Raw genomic sequence first — 24,119 nt, forward strand, 5'->3', positions numbered from 1 at the left:
CCTGACAGAGCCCAGGAGCCATACCTCAAAGAAATGCTTTATTGATACTCCAAGGCTGGGCTTGGCTGCCCACTCAAGTGGTCCTGTAGAAAATATCTGGGAACTGTGGCTGTTCTGGCCCAAAAGCAGTCACAGCTGCAGCAGAGGGAAACAAGAAATCCTGACAAACTTAGTCTTTCTCGGGGTGGGCAGGGAGGAAGTGCAGCTTTGCACTGATTCCTGCACTGGCTGGGCCCCCATAACATTTTTGGCAAATGCAAATCTTTGCCTTGGCTCAGAGTTCTTGGCAACCAGTTTCAGATGTGAGGGCTGGCCCAGGAGCTGTGGCACCAGTGTCTCTGTGGCCACTTGCCTCGGGCTGCCTGCTGAGGTACAATCTTACCTCAGATGGGGGCCTGGACTGGCTGATGCTTCAGAGGCCCCAGGCCTGACCTAATGGTTGTCTGGAGTTGGAACCAGGTGGCAAGGGTCCTTGGTAGTGTTGGCAAGAAACAGAAGAAGCCCCTGGAAGCCCCTGAAAGCCCCCAGAAGGCCTTCTTCCCTCTCCTCAGAGTGGTCATGCCCTGGAGTACCTGACAGGCATCAAGGGGGCTTGGGAGAGGAAATGCTCAAGGTGGTCTAGAGTTACAGCTTTGGGGGAGCTGCTTCAAAGGTGATGAGACTGGATTCTGGGGTAGCCCCCTTCCCTGGAGGTGTAGGAGCTTTTTCTGAGGGTAAGGGGCTGTCCACCTTGGCCCCAGCCTCCTCTTCATCATCATCCATGCTGGGCCAGAGGGACTGGTCCTCCACTCTCTTCAGCCGCTCATTCAGGGCCTTCAGGGCCAGTTGCCTAGAGTCAGAGGAGACAGGAAGGAAAGGTTACTGTGAGTTTGTGCTTGCCGCATACCCTGCACCCTTCACCTGTTGCTACCTCCCCCTACCACAAAAGACTTCTCTCCCAGAATCCCATGTTTCCCTATCCCATGAGGTCCTAGTACTCCTCAGAGATTGGGTTAGGGTCCACTCTGCCATCAGGATGAGGACTCAAAGGCTGCAGAGTTTTCTCTTCATAGCTGGGGCCCTTCCAGGCTGAAAAGGGCAGCTGGATATCTGACAGGGTGCCCACTAGGGCAGGCACCAGGAATGGTTCTGAGTTTGTTGCCTAAGGGTGAATGGATCTAGTGCTCCAGGGTAGATGGGTAAAATGGCTCCTGCCCGGGTGCTGGTGTCACATCCAAGGAGAAGGCTAGTAATTCTTCCTTTCTTCTGGTATCTCAAACATTTTGGCAAGCATCTTTGAGAAAAGCTGGCACTTAGCACCTCCCTCTGCACTCAGCCCAGGAAGCAGGCCAACTTGGGTCAGTTTACACCTATCTCTGATACCTTCTTTCTTAGAAAAATCCCCAAATCCACCAAGACCTGTGTTAGCACAGGCACTTAGATCCCTTAAAGGAAGAGAAGCAGCTCATATGGGTAGGGCCCAGGCCAGAGCCTGGTGTTTCCTTGGGGCAGACACTTGAAGGTGCTACTTTTCAGGCAGGTGGGAAAGTCCACTAGCAGGTATTTCCATGTGTTTGGTACCCTAGCCTACCAGAAAATAGAGTGACCATGCTGCCAGATAACACTTCTAACTGTGGTCACTGTGGACTCCTGATGCCTCATCCTCTCTGTGCCACCAAAATGGGGACAGCCTGTATAGCCTTCCAGGTTCTAGAAGAGAACCAAAATCTCCACCATGCCACAGAATAAGACAGAAGAGGCAGGGCTGGGGATTTAGCTCAGTGGTTTCACTGCCTGCCTCGAAAGCACAAGGTCCTGAGTTTGATCCCCGAAACCAAAAAAAAAAAAAAAAAAAGAAGAGGCAACAAAGTCATGAACACAGAAAGCTCAGCATCCTTTCCCCTACCCCCCAACCTGGCATATGGCAAGTTGGCATTGACAGGACAGTCCTTTCCTCTTGTTGCCAAGTCTACCATCCCAGGGATGCCCTTGCCAGTTCTGTCTAAAGCTGGTCAAGACAGAGAAATAGTGTCATGCCAATCACTTTCTCACAAGGGTCAAAGGGACAGATGGGAAACACTGCCTTCCTACTAGTAGCCCTTTAGGTCTGAGAGTGACATGCAGCCAGATATCACCACCGTGTATGCTAACATCATGATGCTACGCCAATAACTTACTTCTTGCTCCACCACCTCTCCCTGCTGCCTCTGTCCATTTTCTTGGACCTGGGTAGATATTTTCTGAATGTCCAGACAACCCTAACAATCTAAGACCTCTCATAGGAGGAGAGGCTACCACCACTGGCCTTATCCCACCAGAACAGCTCCAAAAGCAGCTCAGTTCCTCCCAAGTGCCGCCCTCCTGGCCCCATTTCCTCTACTGGATAAGATCAAGACAGACCCCTGTCTTTAGGACTTATCACCCAGAGATCCAAGCTGTAGGGCTCAAAAGTAGACTGTGCAGTAAGCTGTGAATGCTTTTCCATACATATCACCTGGGCCCACCCAGCCTTTAAACTTTAAAGGAAGGGATGTATTCTGCACTTAAACTGCACAGCCCCAGGGGAAGAAAGTCCTCAGGGATAACTTTTCTGCTAAATTCACAGAGCTTCTTGTTCAGAGAACCCATTTTACAAGCGAGAAAAAGCATGAGTCTTTGACAAATGCAAAGGAAAAAAGCCTGCACCAGATTGCCTCAAAAAACTCAATATAAGCTGGACATGATGGCGCATGCCTGTAATCCCAGCACTTGGGAGGCTGAGGCAAAAGGACTGAGTTTGAGGACAGCCTGGGCTACAAAGTGAGACCCTGTCTCAAAACAGAAAAACACACCCAAAATAAAACCCCTCAATAATAATGTTGAGAATGATGGAGCTGTGGACTTTGTGGAAACTGTGACTGCTCTGAGGAAGCAACAGACCTGGGAAAGAGGTGAATTAAAAAAGATCTCTCCTGCTTGGCCAAAGTCCATCCAGTGAATAATTTAGTTCAGACTCCTGATGCTGCAGATAGCTTGGTTTACAGATAATGCAAATATCTCCATTTTCTGGTGTGATCAGCAAGCTCCTGAGGTGGGGTCCTATAGTCATCCTGTGCCCTGGGTTTGATGACATAAGCCTGCTGAAAGGGGGTGGGTAAATATGGTAATCTCCCAAGCTTCCCTAAATAAGTGGCAGAGAAGCACAGCCTCTGAATTAAGGCTCAGGAAGGGGGCATAGTCCACACTTGGAAAGTAGGGTGGCCCACATCACCTTTCTTCTTCTTCTTCTGTTTTTTTTTTTTTTGGTATCAAGGAACGAACTCAGGACCTTCCCCTTTCGAGGCAGGCGGCGGCACCACTGAGCTAAATCCCTGGCCCCATCACCTTTTTTCTTTGCAGTACCAGGGATTGAACCCAGGGCAAGTGCTCTATCAATGAACTACATCCTCAGCCCTTTTACATTTTTATTTATTTTTTATTATTTTACTTATTCATTTTGGTTTTTTGAGACAGGGTCTATGTATGTAGCTCAGGCTGGTCTTGAACTCACTGTGTAGCCCAGGCTGGCATCAAACTTGCAGCTATCCTACCTCAGCCTTCTGAGTGCTGGGATTACAGGCATGTATCACCACACCTGGCTGTACATTAAAAAAATTAATTTCTGGGCCAGGGATTTAGCTCAGTGGTTTCACCGCCTGCTGCACAAGTGCAAGGACCTGAGTTCGATCCCCAGTACCAAAAAAAAAAAAAAAAAATTTCTTGTAGTGTTGGGAGTTGAACCAAGCCTTGCACATGTCACACATGCACTCTGGCACTAAGCTACACTCGAAAAAAAAAGCTACACTTCCCTTCCCCCACTTTTTTTTTTTTTTTTTTGCTTTGTTTTGTTTTTGGTACCGGGGATCGAACTCAGGACCTTGAGCTTTCCAGGTAGGCGCTGGAACCACTGAGCTAAATCCCCGGCCCTCCCCCACTTTTGAGACAGGGTCTCACCAAGTTGCCCAGGCTGCCCTCAAACTTAGGATCTTTCAGCCCAGGCTCCCAAGTAATTGAGATTACAGGTGTGTGCTATGGTGCCCGGTTCAGACTACCTTTTAAGGACCCCAGTCATCTTTCTCTGTAGCCTTTTCACAGGGCAGAAAGGACCAACAAGTTGTTTCTGGATCCCAGGGATTAGTGTGTAGGATTTGGAGATTCAGAAGCAAGGCCAGGAGTGACAGACCTCCATTAGCCCCTTACACAGCACCAAAGGAAACTTAGCATTTCTTGAGACTTGTTAAGTGGCTGGAGTGCTGAGAAAATCATGTAGCAGAACCCTGACACCTATATGCTGGGTTTCTCAAGACCAAAGACTGGATCTTCTCTCTTCCTGGACCTGCCCAACAACTATAGGTTACCAGCCTATGTGCAACAACCACCTTGACAGGTGGCATATGATTCGACCAAAACTCTCCTAGCTTGCTAAGATTTTGGAAGATTTCACAGTACCTTCGACGCTCAGCATCTTGAGGGTCTGTGCCTGGAAGGCTGATGGTGATGGAGGACGGGGCTCCTACATCATAGCGCTTTACTGTCTTCTGGCATATCTTTACCTTCACCAGGATGCCATGCACTAAGTTCGCCAGCAGCCCCACCACTGGCTGCAGGATCTCAGGGAAGAAGGTGGCAAAAGCAAAGTGGTCAGCCATGTCCCCTCGGCCCCGGCTGTGGCGCTGGTAGAAGCGAAGATAAACCCAACTGGAGAGCAGCCCAAAACCGTAAGAAGCCAGTGCTGGGCTCTGGAGCAAAGTGGCCAGCCGCAGCAGTAGCAGCAGTGCCAGTAGCAGCATGGGCACTACGCTGACGCGCACCTGGGGCACTCGCAGGACCACACACTCTCCCATAGTTTGTTTGAGTGCCACCATAACACCAGCTAGGAAGCCCAGGGCGCCATGGATACGAACAGTGAACAGGTAGACCAAGTTGAAAGACGCCATGTACGTGAGGAGGTAGGCAAAGGCCCCCAGGAGCCCCACAGACACATTCACCACCGAGAAGAAAATCAGTAGCTCCAAGGCTCCCCAGAGGGGTTCCAGCAAACGCCCTGCCACTACCACTGTGGCCAGGCTGATGGCCACATCCCATACGTGCTGCTCCATCAGTCCATGGGTGGCCAGGGTCCAGATCCAGAAGTTGGGGGGAAAAAGGTAGCCTGGGGTGACAGCTAGGCAGCCCGTGTCCACGGCGAAGGAGAGAAGGTAGAGGAACAGTACCGCCGCGCACAGCGCCTTTACCACCACGCTGGCGCTGGCCAGGATAGCCCCCAAGTGCTGGCGGGCACCTGGAAGGGCACGCTGCATCTTCCCGGCGGGTGGTGGCCTGAGGGGTGCTAAGCAGGGGGCCAGGGGCCTCCCCGGGGCCTCGTCCCAGTCCAGCCCCGACGGGAGGCCCGGGCGCGGCCTCGTCACCGGCCTATGGCCCTGGTGAAGGTTTGGCCTCCGGGCTGGTCGGGGTGTGGTTCCGAAGGGCTGAGCTGGGCCTGGTTTCCGCGCCTGAGCCTAGGCTCCTTGCCCGGCCCCTGAGGGAAGGTCCTGGGCGACTTCGGCTCGCCCTGTAGGCCCTGCGCCAGGCTGGTCGAGCTAGCGTTGATTTCACGGCTGAACCTCCTCCATCCACACTTGGGCCCTTCGGTCCGCACGGGACTGGCCCCTTGTTCCAGGTCCCAGTCAAGCCGGGTCAGCTACAGCTCGGCCTCGGCCTTGGCTTCCACTACACCTCCCTTCGCTTTTCAGGGGCCGACAAACAGGGGTGTTGCGCATGCGCGCCCCACTGGTGGCGGTAGGGGAGCGGATGCCCTCCAAGTGCTTGTCTTCCTGCTCCTCGGCATGCTGGGATACAGAGTCCTCGGCCCTCTGCCGGGCACCAGTCGAACAGGGTTCTGGGTAGAACTACAAGTCCCAGGAGGCTGTGTGCCCAGGCCGCTCCCGTCCTGGTGGAGGAGGGTGTGCTGGGAGTTGTAGTTCTCAGGGCCATTTTCGCCAGTTCTTGGGATGTAGGGGAGCGTGAACAGGTACCAAAATCCAAAGGGTGAGGATGGGGTTTGGGCGGTTTAACTTTTTTGGGGTACTGAGGATAGAATCCAGGGTCTCACACATGCTAGGTAAGCACTCTACCACTGAACCGCATCACCAACACTACTACAAGTTTTTAAATTTTGAAACAGGGTCTCAGTAATAAATTGCCCAGGCTCGTCTCAAAGTTATGATTCTCCTGCCTTAGCCACCCAAATAGCTGGGATTATATAGGTATGTGCCACCATGCCTGGTAATGAATAGCTTTTTAGTATAAACATGCCCCACATTTTTTGGTATACGTATGACCCATATAATAGAAACACACTTCTTTACTAAAAAAACCAGTGTCATTTATCTGAAACTCAAAATTGTATTTTATAAGCATTGATGGTTAGGCATTGCTCCAATTTATGATTAAGAGTTAGATGTCACTCTAGAGTCAACCCCTGTGGAGGAATGAGGAAAGCCCTATCTTGGCTGAGGCCTGGAATGCCTTTTTTTTTGTTTTTTGTATTCTTTTGTTTTGTTTTTTGGTACTGGGGATCAAACTCAGGACCTTGCGCTTGCGAGGCAGGCAGGTGGCAGAACCATTGAGCTCAATCTCCGGCCTGCTTTTTTTTTTATACTGGGGACCAAACTCAGGTGTGCTCTACCACTAAGCCACATCCTCAGGTCTTTCTACATTTTATTATTTTATTTTTGGCTTTTTGAGACAGGGTCTCAGTCTGTAATTCAGGCTGGCCTTGAACTCGTGACAATCCTTCTGCCTCAGCCTTCCAAGTGTTGGGATTACAGGTGTGAGCCACCATGCCCATCCTCTATATTTTGAGACACGTTCTTGTTGTGTTGCCCAGGTGGGACTTGAAATTTTGATCCTCTTTTCTCAGCCTCCTTCAGTGCTGGGATTATAGGAGAGCACCACCATGCCTGGGCCTGGAATGTCCTCTTTCATCTGTTTAGCATTCAAGGCCCCTTCCAGGGGCCATTTCATGAAAGCTTTGCTGATTATTTACTGTTGTTACACGGCAGGGGGCAGGTATCTTCTCTCTGTTTGCTCATCTGTGCTATGGAGATACACTTGTACCAACCCCTAAGATTATGATTAGGATTAGCTGGATGGCCATCAGTTGAGTGCAGATTGAGCAGAGTCCTTGGCCCTATGTGTGTTGGAAAAAGAGTGCTGACAGTGTCCAATGAGAAACCTCTTCAATAATGATTACAATTTTCTTCCCATGAAAAGAGCAGAGGTCATATGAGCTTGGGTTGAAGATAAAAATGAACAAGGGTGAAAGAACTGACTTGCCAGAGGATTTGCAAAAATTGGCTTGGCCTTTGCAAAAACTCCCCTTGGCTAGGGTGGAGCCCCCACTTGCTTGTGGGTAAGCCTAACCCTAGCCTCCTAGGGAGAGCAAATGGGCCCTCGAGCACCAGCAGGCACTGGCTTGTGTGGCCCCCAAAGTCTGACCAGATGGTCAGCTTGAAACTGCTTGTCATTACTGTCTTGTTTCTTTCAGGGTCCGGGCTTTGCCCTGAGGCTCTGGGAGGCTTTTTTCTTGGTGGTTTGTGAGATGAAATGAGACAAAGTAGGTCAAAGGCCTGCATTTTAGGAGGAGTTGGAGCATCATGCCCTGTCACTAGTGGAGACCTGGACTGCTCCTAACAGAGCAGAGTGGGACTCTAAGGTCCTGGCCACTTGTCTTTATACCTACCCAGTCCTCACCCCAAGTCCGACACAGTGGATAGAAACTGTTTGAAGTGAAAATATGAACATTATTTAATAACTGATCTTCTGTAATAAACCATTTGAAAATATTTTACAAGGAATCACACACATGATATTTTACAAAGTTTCTTGACTTTTTTGTTGCTGTTTTTCCAACTTGTCTGTACAAAATAGAACAACAACAAAAAAAAGGGCAGAGAAAAAGAAATGACCCCCCAATCCCCCAGCCAAGTGCGGGGGCAGCCAGGTCAGGTGGGTGATGAGAAGGATCAGACCCAGCTGGGGGTTGGACAACTACCTGATGGGAATTGTTTGGTTGGATTTTTTAAAAACTTAAAATATATATTTATTTTTCTGTATATGTTTATTTTTATATCTCCATTGAGCACCTAACTACACTACAGTTACACACACGCCCCCACAGAACACAACTGACATCCAGGCTGGGCACATGTCATGGATACCCACCCTGGCACCGGCAGCGGGCATGGACCATACACACACACTGAGAAAGCAACAAGCAACATGACATTAATTAACGCAGCCATTAATTAATGCATCACCCTCCCCCCTCCTCCCAGTCCATCTGAGCCCCATGGCTACATCCCCCTGCCCTCAGTCCCCGAATGGCCCCCAGGCTGGGAAAATGACCAGAATGAATGGTGTGAACAGATGTGGCCAGGCCTAGCCTTTGTGTGTACATTGTATGTGCAAGTGTGTGTTCAGCAGGGTAGGAGCAATTTGGCCTCCTGGGAGCAGGGAGTGTGTATGTGTGTGTGAGAGAAAGTGGGAAGGACATAAGGAATGGGCACAGGCTGGAGCATGTAAGGGCCAGATTCGGGGCAGGATGGCCCAGCCAGGAGAGATCAAGTCACCCCTGCTAAGGCAAAGGGCAATGTCTAGTGGAGGTTCCTCTGCCCATGGGGTGCAGGCAGTGGCATGTGGTCCCACTGGGGGCCTGACACTAGTGAGAAATGGTTACAATGAGCACCTGGCAAGGTGAGGGGCACTTGGAGGACACTGGTGGCTTGGGGTAGGACAGAGGAGAGTTCCCCCCTGCCCTAGCATTTGGCACTGTTTGACATTCAGCTTTTGCGATGGGAGGACTGGCTGGCTGCAGCTGATTTGAGGCAGGTGGTGAGGAGATAAGAGTGTGCAGATGCCAACCCTCCCACCAACTCCTCACCCTGTGTAAGGCTTTTTGAGCCCCCCTCCCCATGGTGTCTACGTGTCTGTGTTTGTGTGTACCCTCTAGGCTATATCTAGCTTCTGCTCTCTGGGTTCCAGGTGTGTGTGGGGTTGTGTCTAAACTGATGTCATTGTGAGACTGTCCTGACACCTGCAGGTTGGGGACAAGGGCTGTAGGCCTGAAAGGGGTAGGAGCACATGGGGGGCTGCCCCAGAATCTCTCTCCCACCAGGACATCAGCTTGGATGCACAGGCCTTAAGCTGCCATCTCACCTTCCTCCATTATTCCCAGGGAAATTAGGTTTAGGGTGGGGTAGGGGGCCAGATTGGAGTCCAGCTGAGGCACGATTGCCTAGGCAGAGGAGGCTTGGTTTGGCACCGGTACATGTGGCCTCCCTGTCTGAACCCGCTGGGGTGAGTCCAGGGTCTGGGGACACTTGGACAATTTAGCAGTGAGACACGTTCTAGGCACACCCCGCTCCCCCCTGCCCCCCACCCCCGCGAGCTCAGGTCCTTCACTTAGGGAGGGACGTGGCTCTTAGGCGGGGATTGTGGGGGCTGGGTGGGGGCGAGGCTAGGGGCCCGGTGCCGGGAGCTCAGAGGGGGCGCGAGGCAGCGCGGGCATGGACTTGAGGCTGCGGCCGGGGAGGCAGGCCCAAGAGAAGCAGCAGCTGCAGGGAGACCAGGACGCCCAGCGACGGAGGGAAGGAGGCTCCGCGGCCACAGTCTGAGGTATCTTCCTGTAGGGAGAGGAAAGAAGCGAGTTGGCACGAGCAGACGGAGGGGTGGAGGAATGGCAGGTCCGCGGCCCCCCTACCCACTTACTGTCGCGTTGTAATCAAAGCAGATGTGTGGACCTCTCCGGTAGCGTGGTCTCTGCACTAGCTCACACTGCTCTGGGCCGTCCGCTGGGCATGAGTGGGGAGTCAAGGAGGAGGTGGCACAGAGGGGCGCGGGAGGAGGGCGGGGGGGGGGGGCGGGGGCAGGATACAGTGTGTTTCCTTCTGCAGCAGTCGGCCAGCCTCGCACTGGCTGCACAGCGGCTTCTCGGCCACCACGAAGAGCAGGTTAGTGTTGGTCAGCCTCTGTGCGTGGAACAGCCTGCAGGGCACCGAGAGGCGGGGCCTGGAGGTTCGCTCCGCCCGCCTGTCCTTGGCCCTTCCGAACTCCACCTCCCCGAACTCCACCTCTCCCAACTCCACTCCACCTCCCCCCACTCCACTTCCCCCCACTCCACTCCACCTCCCCCCACTCCACCTCCCCCCACTCCTCCCCCCACCCCGCCCCACCGCCTGTATCCCTCCGCACCCGCCCAGGTGCCAGCACCTGGAGCAGTTTCCGCAGTCGATGATGGCATTGTAGGAGGCGTTCACTGAGCCGAAGTAGTACTGGGTCTGTTTCATGACGCAGCTGCTCTCGCGCGTCTCGGGGCTCCCTTCGGCCTCCGCGGGGTCTGCTGGGCCCAGAGCGCCTCAGCCCCGCCCACAGACCCTGAGCCCGCCTTCGTTTGGACTGGGGGCAGGGATATGAGGACCAGTCTCCCAAACCCTACCTACCGGCCTGGAACCAGCTGTGGTAGAGAAGGCCGTAGAGCAGCTGCTGGAACAAAGACCTGCAGGGCAAGGGGCACCGAGTCACAGTGGAAGCCAGGGCCTTGCCCCCACTTTTTTGAGCCCACTGTGCCAGGCAGTGCCTTTTCTGCCTTCTTTCCTCAGGACTCACCAGGTGGCAGCAGAGGTCCACCAGGCCAGGTTAAGGAAGTCTGCAATGGTGGGCTGTAGTGGAGAGGGGAACATGGGCTGCACTGCTGCCCCTCACCTTAGGTCGCGCCCAGCTCCCTGATGTCGGAAGTGGGGGTCATCTGTGGTCAGGTCTGCCAGCCCCCCATCTCCAGGCATTTCTGAGGACTCACCACAAAGACACCCCGGGGTGCAGCACCCAGGTTGCCAGGAGGCTGGGGAGCACAGGCTGCCTGATAGTCGTAGGACTCCTTGTGGGTATAGAAGGAATTGTTGTAGAGTGCCAGCATCAGGTTGGCATCCACCTCACTGAAGAACCTGCCAACCTGGGGAGGAAGCCATGGTCACAAAGTTGACAGAAGCATACCCCTAGAAGGTTCAAACTCCTATATGCCCTCCTTCCACCCTCCTCCTGACCCTCACCTGGTCCCACTGATGGTTCTGGTTTGACAGCACCAGGAACCCTCCATCATCAATGAGGACACAGAGAAGGTCCTGAGAGGTGGGGAGGGGGAGGAAAGTGGACAGGAGGTTGGCCCCAGATCCTCCACTTCAGGCCCAGGTCAGAGTGTGTGTGGAGGCACCCCCCAATCCTGGTTAGCCTGTAAAGTCAGGGTGGGGCTGCTGAGACTCAAAGGCTAGAGGATGGGCTTGAAGTCACACTTTAGACTAAGTCTAGGAGTGGGGGGATCTGGGGCCCAGGGCATACACACCTCATTGTTAACCTCACAATCCATCTCACAAGGGTTGTTGGGGCCACACTGCTGGGCAGAGAATAAGGACTGTAAGGCACTCACAAGTTTTCCTCTGGTGTCACCCTTTACATATCAGTTTCCCAGGTCATCTGCAGTAGCCCCTGCCTCTAGTAGGTGCTGGAGCTACTCTTGAGTGGAAGGCTTGATATGGGTCCCTGGGGACTTCAGAAAGTGCACTGCCAGGCTTACTCCCCCTTCTTCTGTTCTCATACCTTCTGAGGCTGGTCCTGGTGGGTACGATTACTGGCAAGCACCTTAAACTTCTCAGCCCAAGCCTCCGGGTCCAGCTTGACACCCACCACTATGTGGGAGAGCAAGGGGCCATTAGTGCTACCTGCCTGGGCAGCTCCCTGTTCACTGCCTCTTTCTCTTCCTCCATCCCAGGCACTCACCTGCTGGCCTCAGTGTGTGCCCACCTAGGCTGAGCTCCACAGCTGTGCTGACAAGGACTCCCACTGTGTCATTCTCCAGTTCCAGCGGCCTTAACAAGGCTGGGGTGGGGTGGATAGCAGTCAGAGATGGGAGCTGGCAGCCACACTGACTACTCCAAGCTGGGCCCTATCAACACAGGGCTGACCCTAGTTCTAAGAACCCAGCACCTGGTGCAGTGTTTGGCACAGCCCAGCTCTTGCTTCACATCTGCCCTGGTTTCAGCAGTGTCACGTTTGAGAGGGGCCTCAGAGAGCAGAGCCTAGCCTTGGATGAGAAGCCAGGGACACTGAGGCTTCCCACCTGTTGCTGGGCAACCTGAGCAGACACTCACTGTCCTGATGTGGGGGCTTGAAGATATAACCGTGGTTATCCAGGCTGCGGCGGTAGAAGCTGGCATTGAAGGGTTCAGGGTTCTCTGTCCAGTCCTCAGCTGCCCTGGAGCACCCAAGGGAGGCAGAGCTTGGTAGGTAAGGGGTGGTTTGTGGGGGACAGTGGTCTCAGCAGTGCAAGGAGGCCTCAGGGTAGCAGAATAGGGGCATGGTTCCAGACAGGGCAGGTGTGGGATAGTAAGGTAGGTTACTTACTTGTTGGGGAAGATGCGTGTGATGCCACCGTCAGTGGCAGCAAACACGGCCAGCAGGCTGTACCTGGAGGCAGCAGGGAGGTGTGGTCACAGGCCTGCCTTCTGCTGGACAGGGCCAGGGCCTCTGGGCCTATCCCAGCCTCCTGCCCTCTCAGCCTAGGTGGTACATACGTGTTGAGATCCTGGTCCCGCCACACACGCTCCACCAACTGCTGTGTGATGCCTGTGTCCAAGATCAGGTTGTGCAGAAGAAAATTATTACCTGGAACAGAGAGGCAGGAGTGGAGGGGAATCTTCTTGCAGCAACTAGCCCACCCTTCCTCTCACCCCCCAGGCTCCAATAGGAGCCTTCCTTGGGCCCTGGCCTGGACTTGCACCCACTATATCTTCCCAGTCTCCAGCTTCCTAAGCTCTGCCTCCATGTTACCTGGGCACCACCCAAATCCAGCTGCTCTGCCAAATACTCACACTGCTTGGAGTCTGGAGTCACTTTCTCCATGAGTTCAATGAAGTTTTTCAGGAACTCAGTGTTGTTGTCTGAGGCATTCAGATCCTTGCAATACTCTCTGGGGTGGGGTGGGGGGCAAGAAGAGTGGGCTTGGGGAGCTGGACAACACAGTGGGGTTGAGGCCTCCCAACAGGCCTGCATGGCCACTTGTTGAGAAGCCCAGGCTGCAGAAAGGAGCTTGTGTTCTTAGAGGCTGCAGCTGCTATGTGGCTGCAGGTTGCCAGGTCTGAGCTAGGGCAGGTAGAGCTGACATGAGAACGGTCTGCTTCTCCCACCTTGGTGGTTCTCTCTCCTGGGCTTGGGCCTGCAGAGCCTACCATCTTTCCTGTGTAGCTGGACCTAGATGGTGTGCCTGGGAGGCCTTAAAAAATGCTACTTGCATCCCCTACAGCAGTAGCCACAAGAAAGGACTGAATACTAGCACTGGCCTCTGATCCTGCTTCTTTCTGGCTGTGAACCTTTGGGCAATTCACTCAAGATCCTTGAGATTCTCTTTTTTCATCACACCAGAGGGTATCAGGAGTCAGTAGAAACCTGTGGGTCCTCAGGTTGGCTTTCCCTAAAATACTCTTCCCCCAGCAGTGGGCAGGCCAATCCCTCACCTTTTCCCGGCCCTCACTGGGATCAGACTCTGGGTCCAGAAAACATGGAGAGTATGGTAGGGCCTGCTTGAAGCTCTGCTGTCCAGGAAGTCTAGGTGAGCAGTCTCTCTACCCCGATAGATGGAGCTATCTCTCTTGCCCAATCCTCCTGCTACCAGGGACCTCTCCAGTGGCCTGTGTGGCAGCTACTCTGTGGGAATTTTTAAAATGTTCCATTTCCCCAGGCTCTGCCAGGACTCAGAGCTTAGAGAGAAGAACTGAGACTGGGTCTCAGGCCCTATTCACTCCTTGGTCCCCAGGGCCTTTATGCAGTACACACCCTGTGCCTCTGAGCTTGGAGCCTATACCTGACATTCCCAAAGTGACATCCTCACAGCTGTGTTCCAGATATACCATACATATGATAGGTACATCTGCAACTGTGAGGTACTTCATTCACTCACCCTATATGTATTTATTGAGCTTTCCTGAGTCAAAGATGCAGAGGTGACAGAAACACAGTCTTGTCCCCCAGAGAGCTTTCTCAGGGTCATGTGGGTCACACATATTCCCAGTCACTAATACCCAGGCCCAACCAAATTTACACACTTTTTTTTTTTTTTTGAGACAGGGTCCTGCTATGTAGTCCAGGCTGGCCTTGAACTCACTATGTAGCCCAGGCTGGCCTTGAACTCGTGATCCTGCCTCAGCCTCCCAAGTGCTGGGATTTTAGGCGTGCATCACCACACCTGGCTCTACACTCTGGCTCTTACATATGTACACAATACTCACAAATACATACACACAACTATAGAGAGAATCACAGAGAAGTCTGTGGATGCATGCACGCCATGTGCATACACACGGAGGTTTGGAGTGTCCAGAGCCCCCATGTGGTGCCTAGAGTATGTCTGTCCAGTGCACCTACCTGCCCTCATCCAAAACCTTGGTCACAGAGAGGGGTTCAACAACTGGGGGCCCTGGCCTCCTCGGATGTGGACCAAAGGCAGCGGGTGTGTGCTCCAAGATGTGTGTGGATGCTGAACGTGCACTCAAGGCATGGTCCAGGCTGGGCTGGCCCTAGGCCCTGACCCCTCATTTGTAGTGCACCTCCACAGAGCCCCTGCCTTCCCTCCTCCCGCTCAGTGAGCCACCACACCTAGGATTGGCACTGCTGGCACTGCTGACAGGGGCTCTGGTTGGCTCAGCCCCCAGACCCACAAAACACTGACAGACGCAGGACAATGACGGGGTGCAGGTGGGGGGATGAGCAGGACACCACAAACCAGAGCAGCAGCTGCCCAGCAAGGGATTCCTTCCTAGTGGCCTGGGAGGGAAGGGAAGGTGAGCAGAATCCAGAGCCCTCCTGCCCCAGGCCTGGTGGGAGATGGGCTATGGGCCACTGGCCACTGCTGCCTGGTGCGGGTACATGGTCTGGGTATGCACACAGCTGCACATACCAGGCTATGTATGAGGGTTGGGGGGCAACACTGCACAGGACACAGACACACAGAGCTCCAGGCAGCAGTGCAGGAGGTGGGCCAGGGCGGTCGGGGTAGGGAAGGACACCTCAGCAAGGCCACACGCAAGCTACCTGGGAGCAATGAAAACATGTCCTTCAGACTCAAAGCTGCTGGGGAGCAGGAACTCAAAATCTGCAACAGAAATGGGGGGTTATCTGGCGGGGGTTGGGGAGGTGGGAAGCTCAGAGCTGATGGGGCTGGAGGGCAAGGGAGAGGGCAGCTTGAGGGATGGGGAGACACCAGCAAAGAGGGAACCCGCCACTTCCACTTTTGGGTTGGAGCCAGAGAGAAGGGACAGGTCAAGGGAGGAGGGCCTGTGGAGACTACGGCATCACAGGAGGAGGGCAGTTATAGCCAATATGTTGCCCGGGCCTGGTCCTCTGTTGGCAGTGATCCCTTGGCGTGGCTGTATATGCTTCCATACGGCTGTATAGCACATATACACGGACACACACACACACATATATATACACACACTGCTATATATATGCATGGTCTGGAGTAGGCGCCAGTCTTGCTCTTATTATATCCATAATGGAAAAAAACCACATGCTGAGCTTCCTTCGCCTCCAAAGAGACTTTGAGGAAGGGAATTGGCTTTTGGCTGTGGATTTTTCTCTCTCTTTGCCACAGCTGTTTGCATTTTGGTAGCTCTTGCTTTTGTTCTGTCAGGCATCAACATGGCCAAACCGAGGGGGTTTCTCATGGGCACAGACAGTCCAACCAGAGACATGCGTGGGGAGCTGGAGGTGGACGGCAGTGCATCGTGGGGGTCTGGGGGCCCTCCCTGGGACTGGGTGCTGGTGGCACCTGTACACCTGCTTTCCTGGGAGGGAGCATGAGGAGTAAACGAGGAAGAAGTGCTGCATCTCCTCCCTTCCTAGACAGGTCTGGGCTCAGAGCAGCAGGGAGGAATGCTAGGGGTGCCTGTGGAGGGGTTCACCAATTAGGCATGTGCCCTGGGTTTATGCACATATATGAGCACAGGTGCATGAGTGTGTGTGTGTGTGCACATGTGTGTGTCTTTGGCTAGATCTGTGAGTAAATCTAAGGATGTGGCCAAAGGGCTTCACTGTGGACAGGCCACTGGGCTGGTCTGCCTCTGGGAGGGGTCCCTCTGCCCTTGGCCTTTCTCACTCTAGGCAGTCCATTATCCTAATCTATCTTTACCCAATCCCAAACTCTCTTTTGTGCAGGGGAGGGTTTTTTTCCCTGTTCTCAGATACTCCCATGATGCACTGCAAGGGTCTGAGCAGGGGAGACTTGGGATGCTTTGAGAGGCTGGGCAGTCACTGGTTGGACTGTTCCTTTCTGATAGGACTGTGAGGGAGGGTTTGTACACAAGCCAAAGGGGAAGGGGTGGGGATTAAGGAGAGAAGGAGGAGGAGAAAGAAGAAGGGGGGAGGAGCAGGGAGGGAGACTAAGCTATGGTTGCTATGGTTACCAGGGACCTGTAGTTCTGGGGTCACTAGGAGGAATGTAGGAGACCCGAAGAAAAAGACAACTCAAGCCAGTGGGAGTAGGGCACATTCTCTACCTCCACCCAGGCCAGTGAGAGTGGCTATATTCCTCTTGCTGGACTAGGCTTGACAAGGCCCCTGGTATATCTTGATGAGCTCTACCTCTAGGTCAGGAGGACATCTCTTTCTGACTCTGCATGGCTGATCTGCCCAAGCTTTCTGTGAGAGGGTGGCCCTTTCTGCACTAGTGGCAGAGACCTTTGTGTGCTGTCCCCTCTTGCCCTCATCGTTCTGTGGCTGGGGCTTACTGCTTACCTTTTTGGAAGTTCTCTGGCTTGGGCACCTCAGAGACCGAGAGCCAGAATCCTTTTCTTCACACCTAGCTTGGTTTCCTCCAAGCTCCTTTGCTTTGGGGTCCAGCTAGATCCCATTCTGTGCCTGGCTAGGTCCACAGTCCTTGAGTCTGCCTTTACCTCTCCAGGAGAACACCTTTTCCATACTTGCCAATCCTCCTCAAGGACAGTGACTACCACTCATAGGGCAGGGCCAAGAGACCCCAGCAAAGCCTGTTGGGGCAGTGGGAGCAGCAGAACATAGGAGCTTTAGCACCTAGGCCAGTGCCTAGGATGAGAGGTCAGCCTTGCTCATCCCAGTGCTTAGGATGAGGGGGCAGCCTCCTGCCTACCTCATATGCCTCTGATCTTCTGATCCTTTCTGTCTACCTTCTTAGAGGACTTCTGGTCCTTTCTGTTTCCCTTATTGGAGGGCTGCCAGCTTCTGGAGCCACTGCCAGGAATCAGAGGGTGAGCTATGCCAGAGGGAGCCTTGAAGAGGCCCCTCTGGGGGCTGATCTACCTTCTAACCCTGGATCTTGAGCCCTTGCCTTGCTGGGTAGAAGGGGGCAGGAAGGCACCCAGCCCTGCCCCCACTGTTTAGTTGTCTTGGAGGGATAGAGAAGGTAAAGCTGGGGAGGGGGAGGGGGAGGCAGAGGCCTTCCTGCAGGGAGCAAGGAGTACAAGGAAGGGGGCTGAGCCCTCAGACTCTTCAGAGAACACCCTGCAGGCAAGCCCAGGGAAAGGGCCACTGGCTTTAAAGTGGATTAGGCACGAGAGGAAAGGCAAGAACTGAGGAGCCAAGGGATGCCAGGAGGGGAGCCCTGGTGGGCAGGGGTGTGGCTGGTCCTGGGCAGGGAGGGGGGCAAGCAGGGGTGTGAGGGCAGGTGGGGTGGGGAGAGGAGGGTGCACTGGTTCTGAATATACTTGCCCTTCAGTTTGCTGATTGGCACTGGGACAGTCCACCAAGAGAGAAAGCGAGGAAAACAAAAACACAAACACAAAAACAAACGAAAAGGGGGAGGGGAAGGGGAGGGGCACAAACAATATTTTATTCAATGGCTGTTTGAATGAAAATATTGTGTCTCATCATCATACCGAAAGGAAACTTCTTGCAAAAAAACGACATGAGAGAGAAAGAGAGAGCAAGAAAACTCAAAGGAGATGAGCCCCAGTCGGCCAGGCAGGTGGGGGGCGCCCGGTGGGGCCGGAGCCCCAGCCTCCCTCCCAGTGACCTCGGGTGGGCGGTGGGTGGGCAGGCTGGGCCAGGCCCTAGACCCAGTCCTCTCCAAGAGGCCCAGGGTGAGCAGGGCATGCAGGGTGAGGCACAGGCAAAGGAATGGGAGACAGGGAGGAAGGAGGGAGGGCAAGATGGGGAGAAGGGTGAGAGGGGGAGAGACAGGGAGAGGACATGATGCGTGATGGAGAGAGGAACAGAAGCGAGGGGGGGAGAGAGAAGGGAGCAGATCAGGAGTGAAGGGGAAAGAAAAGAGGAGGATTGAGACTGAAGGGAGTGTAGGAAGTTAGGGTGCTGGGACAGGGAAAGAGGAAAGTGGGAGAGAGAGATGGAGAAAGAGAAGGGAAGGGAGAGGTAGGAGAGGGAAAGAGAGAGGAAGACAGGAGGTGGAGGTGCAGGAGGAGGGGAGAGAAGATGGAGGAAGAAGGAAAGGTGGAGGATGAAAAAGGGAGGAGTGTGTTGAAGTACAGGGAGGTCAGAAAGGGAGAGGGGCAGGAAGGGCAGAAAGAGGAAGCAAAGACCTCCTATGTGAGGGAGGGGAGGAGAGGAGAGGGAGAGCCGCCCCGGAGGTGGCACCACAGTGGAGGAAGAGCTGAGCAGGGAGCAGGGGGAGACAGGTCAGAGGAGGGGGTGTCTTTCAAGAGTGCAGCCCCCAGAGGTGTTCAGGGCAGGCAGGCTAAGGAGGGAAGACACGGAGTAGGAGAAACCAAAAACAGAAACCTCAACAGAAACCATGACAGAATGGTCTGGAACCAAATCTGAGAAAAGGCGAGCATGCAGATTTCCACAGACTTTCAAAGGCTGGAGCTCCAGCCTGCGGGCGCCTGGGGCTGGGCAGATGGGGCGGGGACTGCGCAGCAGGCTCTGCTGCCTGGGGCCGGCCAGGGTGCAGGGGCAGAGGCAGGGTGCAGGGTGCAGGCAGGGGCCAGGCCACTTACACTTGACCTGCAGAATCTGGTCACTGAGGTTAGCTTGGAGGTAGAAGGTGCTATAGGGTGGGAGCACCAGCCCCAGGCTGTGGAGGAGAAAGGGAGTACTGGTCACTGCTTGGGAGCAGTGGCCTGCACTGGCACCCCCTCCCCATGGCCACAGAGCTGGACATCAAGGCCCAGGCTGTGACAGCCTTCCTCCCCTGCCTGGCTGTGAGAAGTTCATGGCCTGGATGTCAGCACCTGGGAGACAGCAGCAGCCAAACTGTCCACTCTCCCAACTCTCCTGAAGGCCTCAAAGCAAGTCTCCTCCCCACCACCCACCCCATCCACCTCTCCCAGCTCCCCACCTGTCCCACTGCAAGCTCCCAAGGGAAGCACATTGTCAGTGAGTGAGCTCCTCATGTCCCTGGCATCTCAGAATGGATCAGTCATGTGGAGCATCAGAGACAACCTATGTTGGCTGTGCCTGACCTACAGGGAACCCTCTCTAAAGCTGTGATGCTGGTGGAAAGCAGACAGTGAAAGTGCTGTGAAGATATCTTGGGGTTGACGAGAGGCAGAGGGGTGAGGAGACATCCGCTGCACTTTCCTGTCCTCCCATGACCTGCTGTTTGGAGGATCCAGTGTCCCAGGTTGAGCAGTGAGGGGCTTGGCTGCTGGTGCCCCATGGGGTGATAGTCATAGCAGGCTGAGGTGGGAGGAGGGGCAGCTGGACTCAGATTCTGGGGCCACCCCACTCTCTGCTTGCCCAGCCCTGGGCCACTCACCTGTAGTTGGTGCTCCTTATAGGCACCCAGGTGTAGTTCCGAATCACCTCATCTATGTACCTCTGCAAGAGGAGGCTGCATCAGGTGTTGGGCTAGCAGACCCAGGTGGGTGGGGTAGGAGGTTGCCACCTCTGACTCCATGTCTCCCTCCCCTGCCTTCTTACCTCGTCCAAAGATTTGACCAACGTTCTGATCTGCTTGTGACCCTTGTTGCCATCAATCATGCTCCGCCGGATCTGGAAGGGCAGAGTTGTGACCTCCTCTACTCTCTGTGCCTGCTTCCCCAGCCCTCTTTCTAGCATTCCCCTTACCTCCTCCTTGTTCTCATCCTCCAGCTCTGCATCCAGGAAGTCCAGAGTTACAGGCTCCCGGAAATTGGTGGTCTGGGGGAGGCAGTGCAGGAAGTTAGGTTCCCATCTTAGGTGGTTTACCCACCCTCCAGGTCACCCATCTGGCTCACCTGGGGCTTGAGATTGGGGTGCAGCAACACGTAGCCATTCAGATCAATGGCAAATACATAGCCGTTGGCTCCAAGCTGGGGGTACACATTGGGAGCTCAGGGTTTGGAGGGCTGAGCAAGGATTCCCTGGGCTCTGGGACCTCTTCCCCATTCTGTCTTTCATCCTACTGAGGGGGCTGTTTACCTGCCTTGGGCCAAGGGCCCCCACCTGTCACCCAGCTCAGGCTGGCAGGCTGGGTGCCCCTCAAGGAACAGCCCTTGCCAAGGCGTTCTGCTGTCCTGAAGTTCCCATGGAACTTCAGCCAGCCTCACCTCTCCACCTCCCTGAGCCCCACAAGGCTAAGTACTGCTGGTACCGCTGCTGCACCCCCCGTACTGCTGCTCTGATTCATGCCTCCTCCTTGTCCCTAACTCAGGAGAGAGGACAGTGAGAGGAGGAGACTTCTTCAGGTGGAAGGGAAGTAGAAGTAGGACCTTGGACCTGGTCCTTACCTCTGAGGCAGTTTTCTTACTGTATTTGGGTCCCAGCCATAGGCACTGCCCTCCCAGGGCCAACCAGGGGCTTCATATAGCTCAGGCCTAAGGGTGCTGTCACACATGCCCTATTTTCCCACAGCCGAGACCCAAGCTCCCTAACCATAGGCTCTGGGCCACCATACAGCTACCCTAGCCTTTACTTGGCTCATGATTCTATTTTGCACCTTCAGGTCTTTGCCCAACAAGTTCTTTCTAACTCCAGGGTACACTTTCTCTTCTTTGTGTCCAGGACACTCCTGCCTAGGCAGATGGGCCAAGTCTGGCCTGCTGCTTGCTATTATATAGCTGTGAGCAAAGACCTTTTTTTCTCCTTGTGGTATTGAGGATGGAAGCCAGGGCTATGACACATGCTAGTCAAGTGTTCTGCCATTTTTATTTATTTTTTGGTACCAAGGATCGAACTCAGGACCTTGTGCTTGTGAGGCAGGTGTGGTGCCACTCAGCTAAATCCCCGGCCCTGTCCTTTTTTATTTTGAGACAGGATTTCACTAAGTTATCCAGACTGGCTTTAAACTTGCCATTATACTGCCTCAGCCTCCTGAATAGCTGGGATTACAAGTGCGCACCACCACATCCAGCTCTAAGAATGGCTTTGTTTTTAAGTAGTTAAAAAAGAAAAGATACAGGAAGAATTCTATTTCATGACATGTGAAAATGATATGAAATTCAAATAACAGTATTCAGAAATAAAACTATATAGGAACATAATTATACCTGTGTGTTTATGTTTTGTCTGTGGCTGCTTTTACAACACAAAAGCAAAGTATAAAATGTACATTAGGCTGGCAAGGCCTAAAATATTCACAGCTTGGCCCTTTAGAGAAAGTCTGCCACACCAGCTCTAGGGCCAAGGCTACCTCCTTAGGAAGCCCTCCCTGACTCCTTAAACTAAGAGGTCGGCATGGAGGTGCTATGAACCCCATCAGTCCCTTTGGCTGAGCCTGGTTTGTATCCACATGGGAGGCAGAGCAGGGCAGATAGGTGGACACGCACCGTGTAGTTGGGAGTTAGCTTCTTGATGTCGTTCAGAGCCACATCGATGCCCATCACACCCAGGATCAGCTGGTTCTGGGAGAAGACACATGGAGGGGTCTGTAATGGGCTCAATTCCATGAGGGAGGTCCCCTGCCCAGGCCCCATACTCAAGGCCTCAAGTTGCTCTCATAGGCCCCATCCCTCCTCCATCCCCAGACCTGTGATGGGAGTATCCAACCCTTCCCAGGCATGCCCAACCCTCTACCAGTGGGGACCTCACCTTCTTTTCCCCAGGGCCATCTTGCGTCAGGTTGAAAACAGGGAGGGTCCCTGTTACCACCAACCCCAGCCCCTGAAGGAAAAGGAGGAGGATGGGGTCTCCTATGGCCAGTTCTAGCCTCACCCTGAGTGCTTAGAGCAGGAGTCCAGGTGCAGGTCATGTTTCTTTCTCCTCTGCTTGGTTAACCCCAGAAGTAGGTATTCAAGGGTCTTGACCCTGGGGGCATGTCTGTGGGGGAAGGTGACCAGCCCCTTTCCTCTCACAGAGGCCTTACCAGTGCATCCTCATAGACGTTGGTCCATTGCACCTGCTTGGCTTCCTTTCCTGCCAGCACCATGGGCCTGCCCAACACGTCTAGATACTCCTGGAGAGGGAGGGGGCAGCAGGGGTCATTAATGCTCTCCTAACTCTCTTCTGCTTCTCTGTGCTTTGGGATTGTGCCATAGCCACCACCAGAGGGCACTAAGCCCACAGCAGCCCAGAGGGACCGGACCCAATGGACAGCAGGGAGTGAAGGGGAGTGAAGGGCTGGGAGACACAGGCCGCCCACAACCTCACCTGCGTGTTGATGCGGATGGCTCCAATGGAAGGAATCTCAAAATAGTAACCTGGGAAGGGAGGGGAGGCAGAGGTGGGCTTTGCTGGCACTGTGGGGACTCATAGCACGGGGTCCCGCTCCACGGGGTAGTTATGCAGTCCCAATTTGCTTCTTAGACTCCCTCTCTCTTTGGTGTCCCTTCCCCCAAACTCATATACCTCTGTGCTTCCTACCATTGTCTTGTTCCTAGAGCCAATGCTACAGAAGAGGACCAAGAGTTGGGGGCAAAGATGTGAAGGAAGGCTGAGGAAGATGATACCATCTCATTCTAGGATAGCATCAACATTCAGAGTCCACCCAGCACCCAGGCCCAAGTGTACAGAGAGGGATTGATTGGCAAACATGCAGAAGTAGACAATCTGGTAGACAGATGGACAATGGACAGACAGTCAGATGGGCAAAAGATGCTCAAAAGATGCTCAGTCAGATGGACAAGTCAGACAGCCCAGCAGATAGCCCACGGACACCCACACATATGGAAAGATAGACTGTAAACAGACAACTGGCCATTTGGATGGACAGCAGGCAGCAGATCCTGGCAACCCTAGCACTACATCAGAAGAGGTACCTTTGTTGGTGCAGGCCATCCACTGCAGGGGAGTGACATCATAGTTATGCTGCCCCACAGAGAAGGTGAAGACACGTACCTGTGGGGGGTTGAGGTTACTGCTGTAGCCACTTGAGGACAGCTCTCCCCGGTCCTGGACCTAGATCAGGGCAACCCCCACCAGAGCTCGGCCTCACCGTCCGATTGGGCCAGTTGTACTTCTCGAAGACATCCTGCACACGGTCCTCGCCACCATCCGTGAACATCATGATCATTTTATTGCAGTTGGCCCGAGTGATGTTGGACTGTGCATGGGCAAGTGTGGAGTCAGATGGCTCTCAGTCTCTGCCACCTGGGGGCAGTGCTTCCTTCCCCTGGCAGGTCTGGCCCTCTTGTGCCCATCCCCCTCCCCCAGCAGATGGTGCTATGTGTCCATGCTGCCTTTTTGGTGCTAACAAGGCCATCAGTCTTGATTTCCCTGTGTCACCAAGCCTGGCCCTCGCCCGCCCCTGTCCACCCATTCGTCCACCCATGGGGCTTACGTTCTGCAGCTGGTCAAAGGCATACTCAAAGCCAGCCTTGTAGCCTGTGGTGCCCTTGGCCACCATGCCCTGCACGGCTTCCTTGAACACCTTCTTGTTACGCACATTGGCCTGCACCAGGTGTGTGAAGCAAGATACAGGCTGTGCCTTCTCATTGAACTGCAGGGACAGTGAAGTGGTGAGTGGCCTCAGGCTGGCCAGAGTAGACAGCTGGTGCACAGGTCTAGTGGTGGTCATAGGAGCAGGGCAAGTGGGGGTGTCTAGTTCCCCACCTGCCTTCATCCTGGCACTCACCGAGGCCACGTTCACATAGTCGTCATCAGAGAGTGTGTCCAGCATCTCGCAGACAGATGTCTTCATTAGTTTCAGTGTCAGGCCACTCACACTGCCACTCCTGGAGAGGTCAGGC

The 24,119-nt window shown here is 54.0% G+C and overlaps 2 protein-coding genes across 8 annotated transcripts in view; both read right to left on the minus strand.

Moving 5' to 3' along the window:
• Positions 1-25: 25 nt before the first annotated feature.
• On the minus strand, positions 26-5,776 carry Tmem115 (transmembrane protein 115). The gene is made up of 2 exons (XM_004834132.4): positions 4,447-5,776; positions 26-829 (listed from the first exon to the last, which is right to left on the minus strand). Exons 1-2 carry the CDS (start codon positions 5,295-5,297, stop codon positions 625-627), a joined length of 1,056 nt encoding a protein of 351 aa, XP_004834189.1. The 5' UTR covers positions 5,298-5,776; the 3' UTR covers positions 26-624.
• Positions 5,777-7,760: 1,984 nt separating this feature from the next.
• Positions 7,761-24,119, minus strand: part of Cacna2d2 (calcium voltage-gated channel auxiliary subunit alpha2delta 2) — a 135,008-nt gene continuing 118,649 nt past the window's right edge. The window contains exons 10-39 of one of the 7 annotated variants that reach the window (XM_087186105.1): positions 24,005-24,104; positions 23,711-23,869; positions 23,366-23,473; positions 23,190-23,268; positions 22,582-22,631; positions 22,298-22,387; positions 22,024-22,095; positions 21,762-21,836; positions 20,232-20,306; positions 20,083-20,154; positions 19,936-20,007; positions 19,772-19,833; positions 19,011-19,087; positions 17,767-17,787; positions 15,115-15,175; positions 12,900-12,997; positions 12,603-12,693; positions 12,433-12,495; positions 12,180-12,283; positions 11,809-11,907; positions 11,629-11,717; positions 11,375-11,422; positions 11,085-11,156; positions 10,835-10,987; positions 10,645-10,697; positions 10,479-10,534; positions 10,249-10,375; positions 9,913-10,023; positions 9,748-9,835; positions 7,761-9,662 (exon numbers count right to left, since the gene is read on the minus strand). In XM_087186105.1, coding sequence (XP_087042231.1) covers positions 9,519-9,662; positions 9,748-9,835; positions 9,913-10,023; positions 10,249-10,375; positions 10,479-10,534; positions 10,645-10,697; positions 10,835-10,987; positions 11,085-11,156; positions 11,375-11,422; positions 11,629-11,717; positions 11,809-11,907; positions 12,180-12,283; positions 12,433-12,495; positions 12,603-12,693; positions 12,900-12,997; positions 15,115-15,175; positions 17,767-17,787; positions 19,011-19,087; positions 19,772-19,833; positions 19,936-20,007; positions 20,083-20,154; positions 20,232-20,306; positions 21,762-21,836; positions 22,024-22,095; positions 22,298-22,387; positions 22,582-22,631; positions 23,190-23,268; positions 23,366-23,473; positions 23,711-23,869; positions 24,005-24,104 — 2,569 coding nt within the window. In that variant the 3' untranslated portion in view covers positions 7,761-9,518. Of the gene's footprint in view, positions 9,663-9,747; positions 9,836-9,912; positions 10,024-10,248; positions 10,376-10,478; positions 10,535-10,644; positions 10,698-10,834; positions 10,988-11,084; positions 11,157-11,374; positions 11,426-11,628; positions 11,718-11,808; positions 11,908-12,179; positions 12,284-12,432; positions 12,496-12,602; positions 12,694-12,899; positions 12,998-15,114; positions 15,176-17,766; positions 17,788-19,010; positions 19,088-19,771; positions 19,834-19,935; positions 20,008-20,082; positions 20,155-20,231; positions 20,307-21,761; positions 21,837-22,023; positions 22,096-22,297; positions 22,388-22,581; positions 22,632-23,189; positions 23,269-23,365; positions 23,474-23,710; positions 23,870-24,004; positions 24,105-24,119 lie in introns of all 7 variants that reach the window. The other 6 variants (XM_087186104.1, XM_004834134.3, XM_087186106.1 and 3 more) reach the window with 6 other exon arrangements.

This window comes from Heterocephalus glaber, unplaced genomic scaffold (assembly GCF_053883595.1).
Source record: "Heterocephalus glaber isolate CG9 unplaced genomic scaffold, H.glaber_assembly_v1.0 deba00001504, whole genome shotgun sequence".
Taxonomy (NCBI): Eukaryota; Metazoa; Chordata; class Mammalia; order Rodentia; family Bathyergidae; genus Heterocephalus; species Heterocephalus glaber.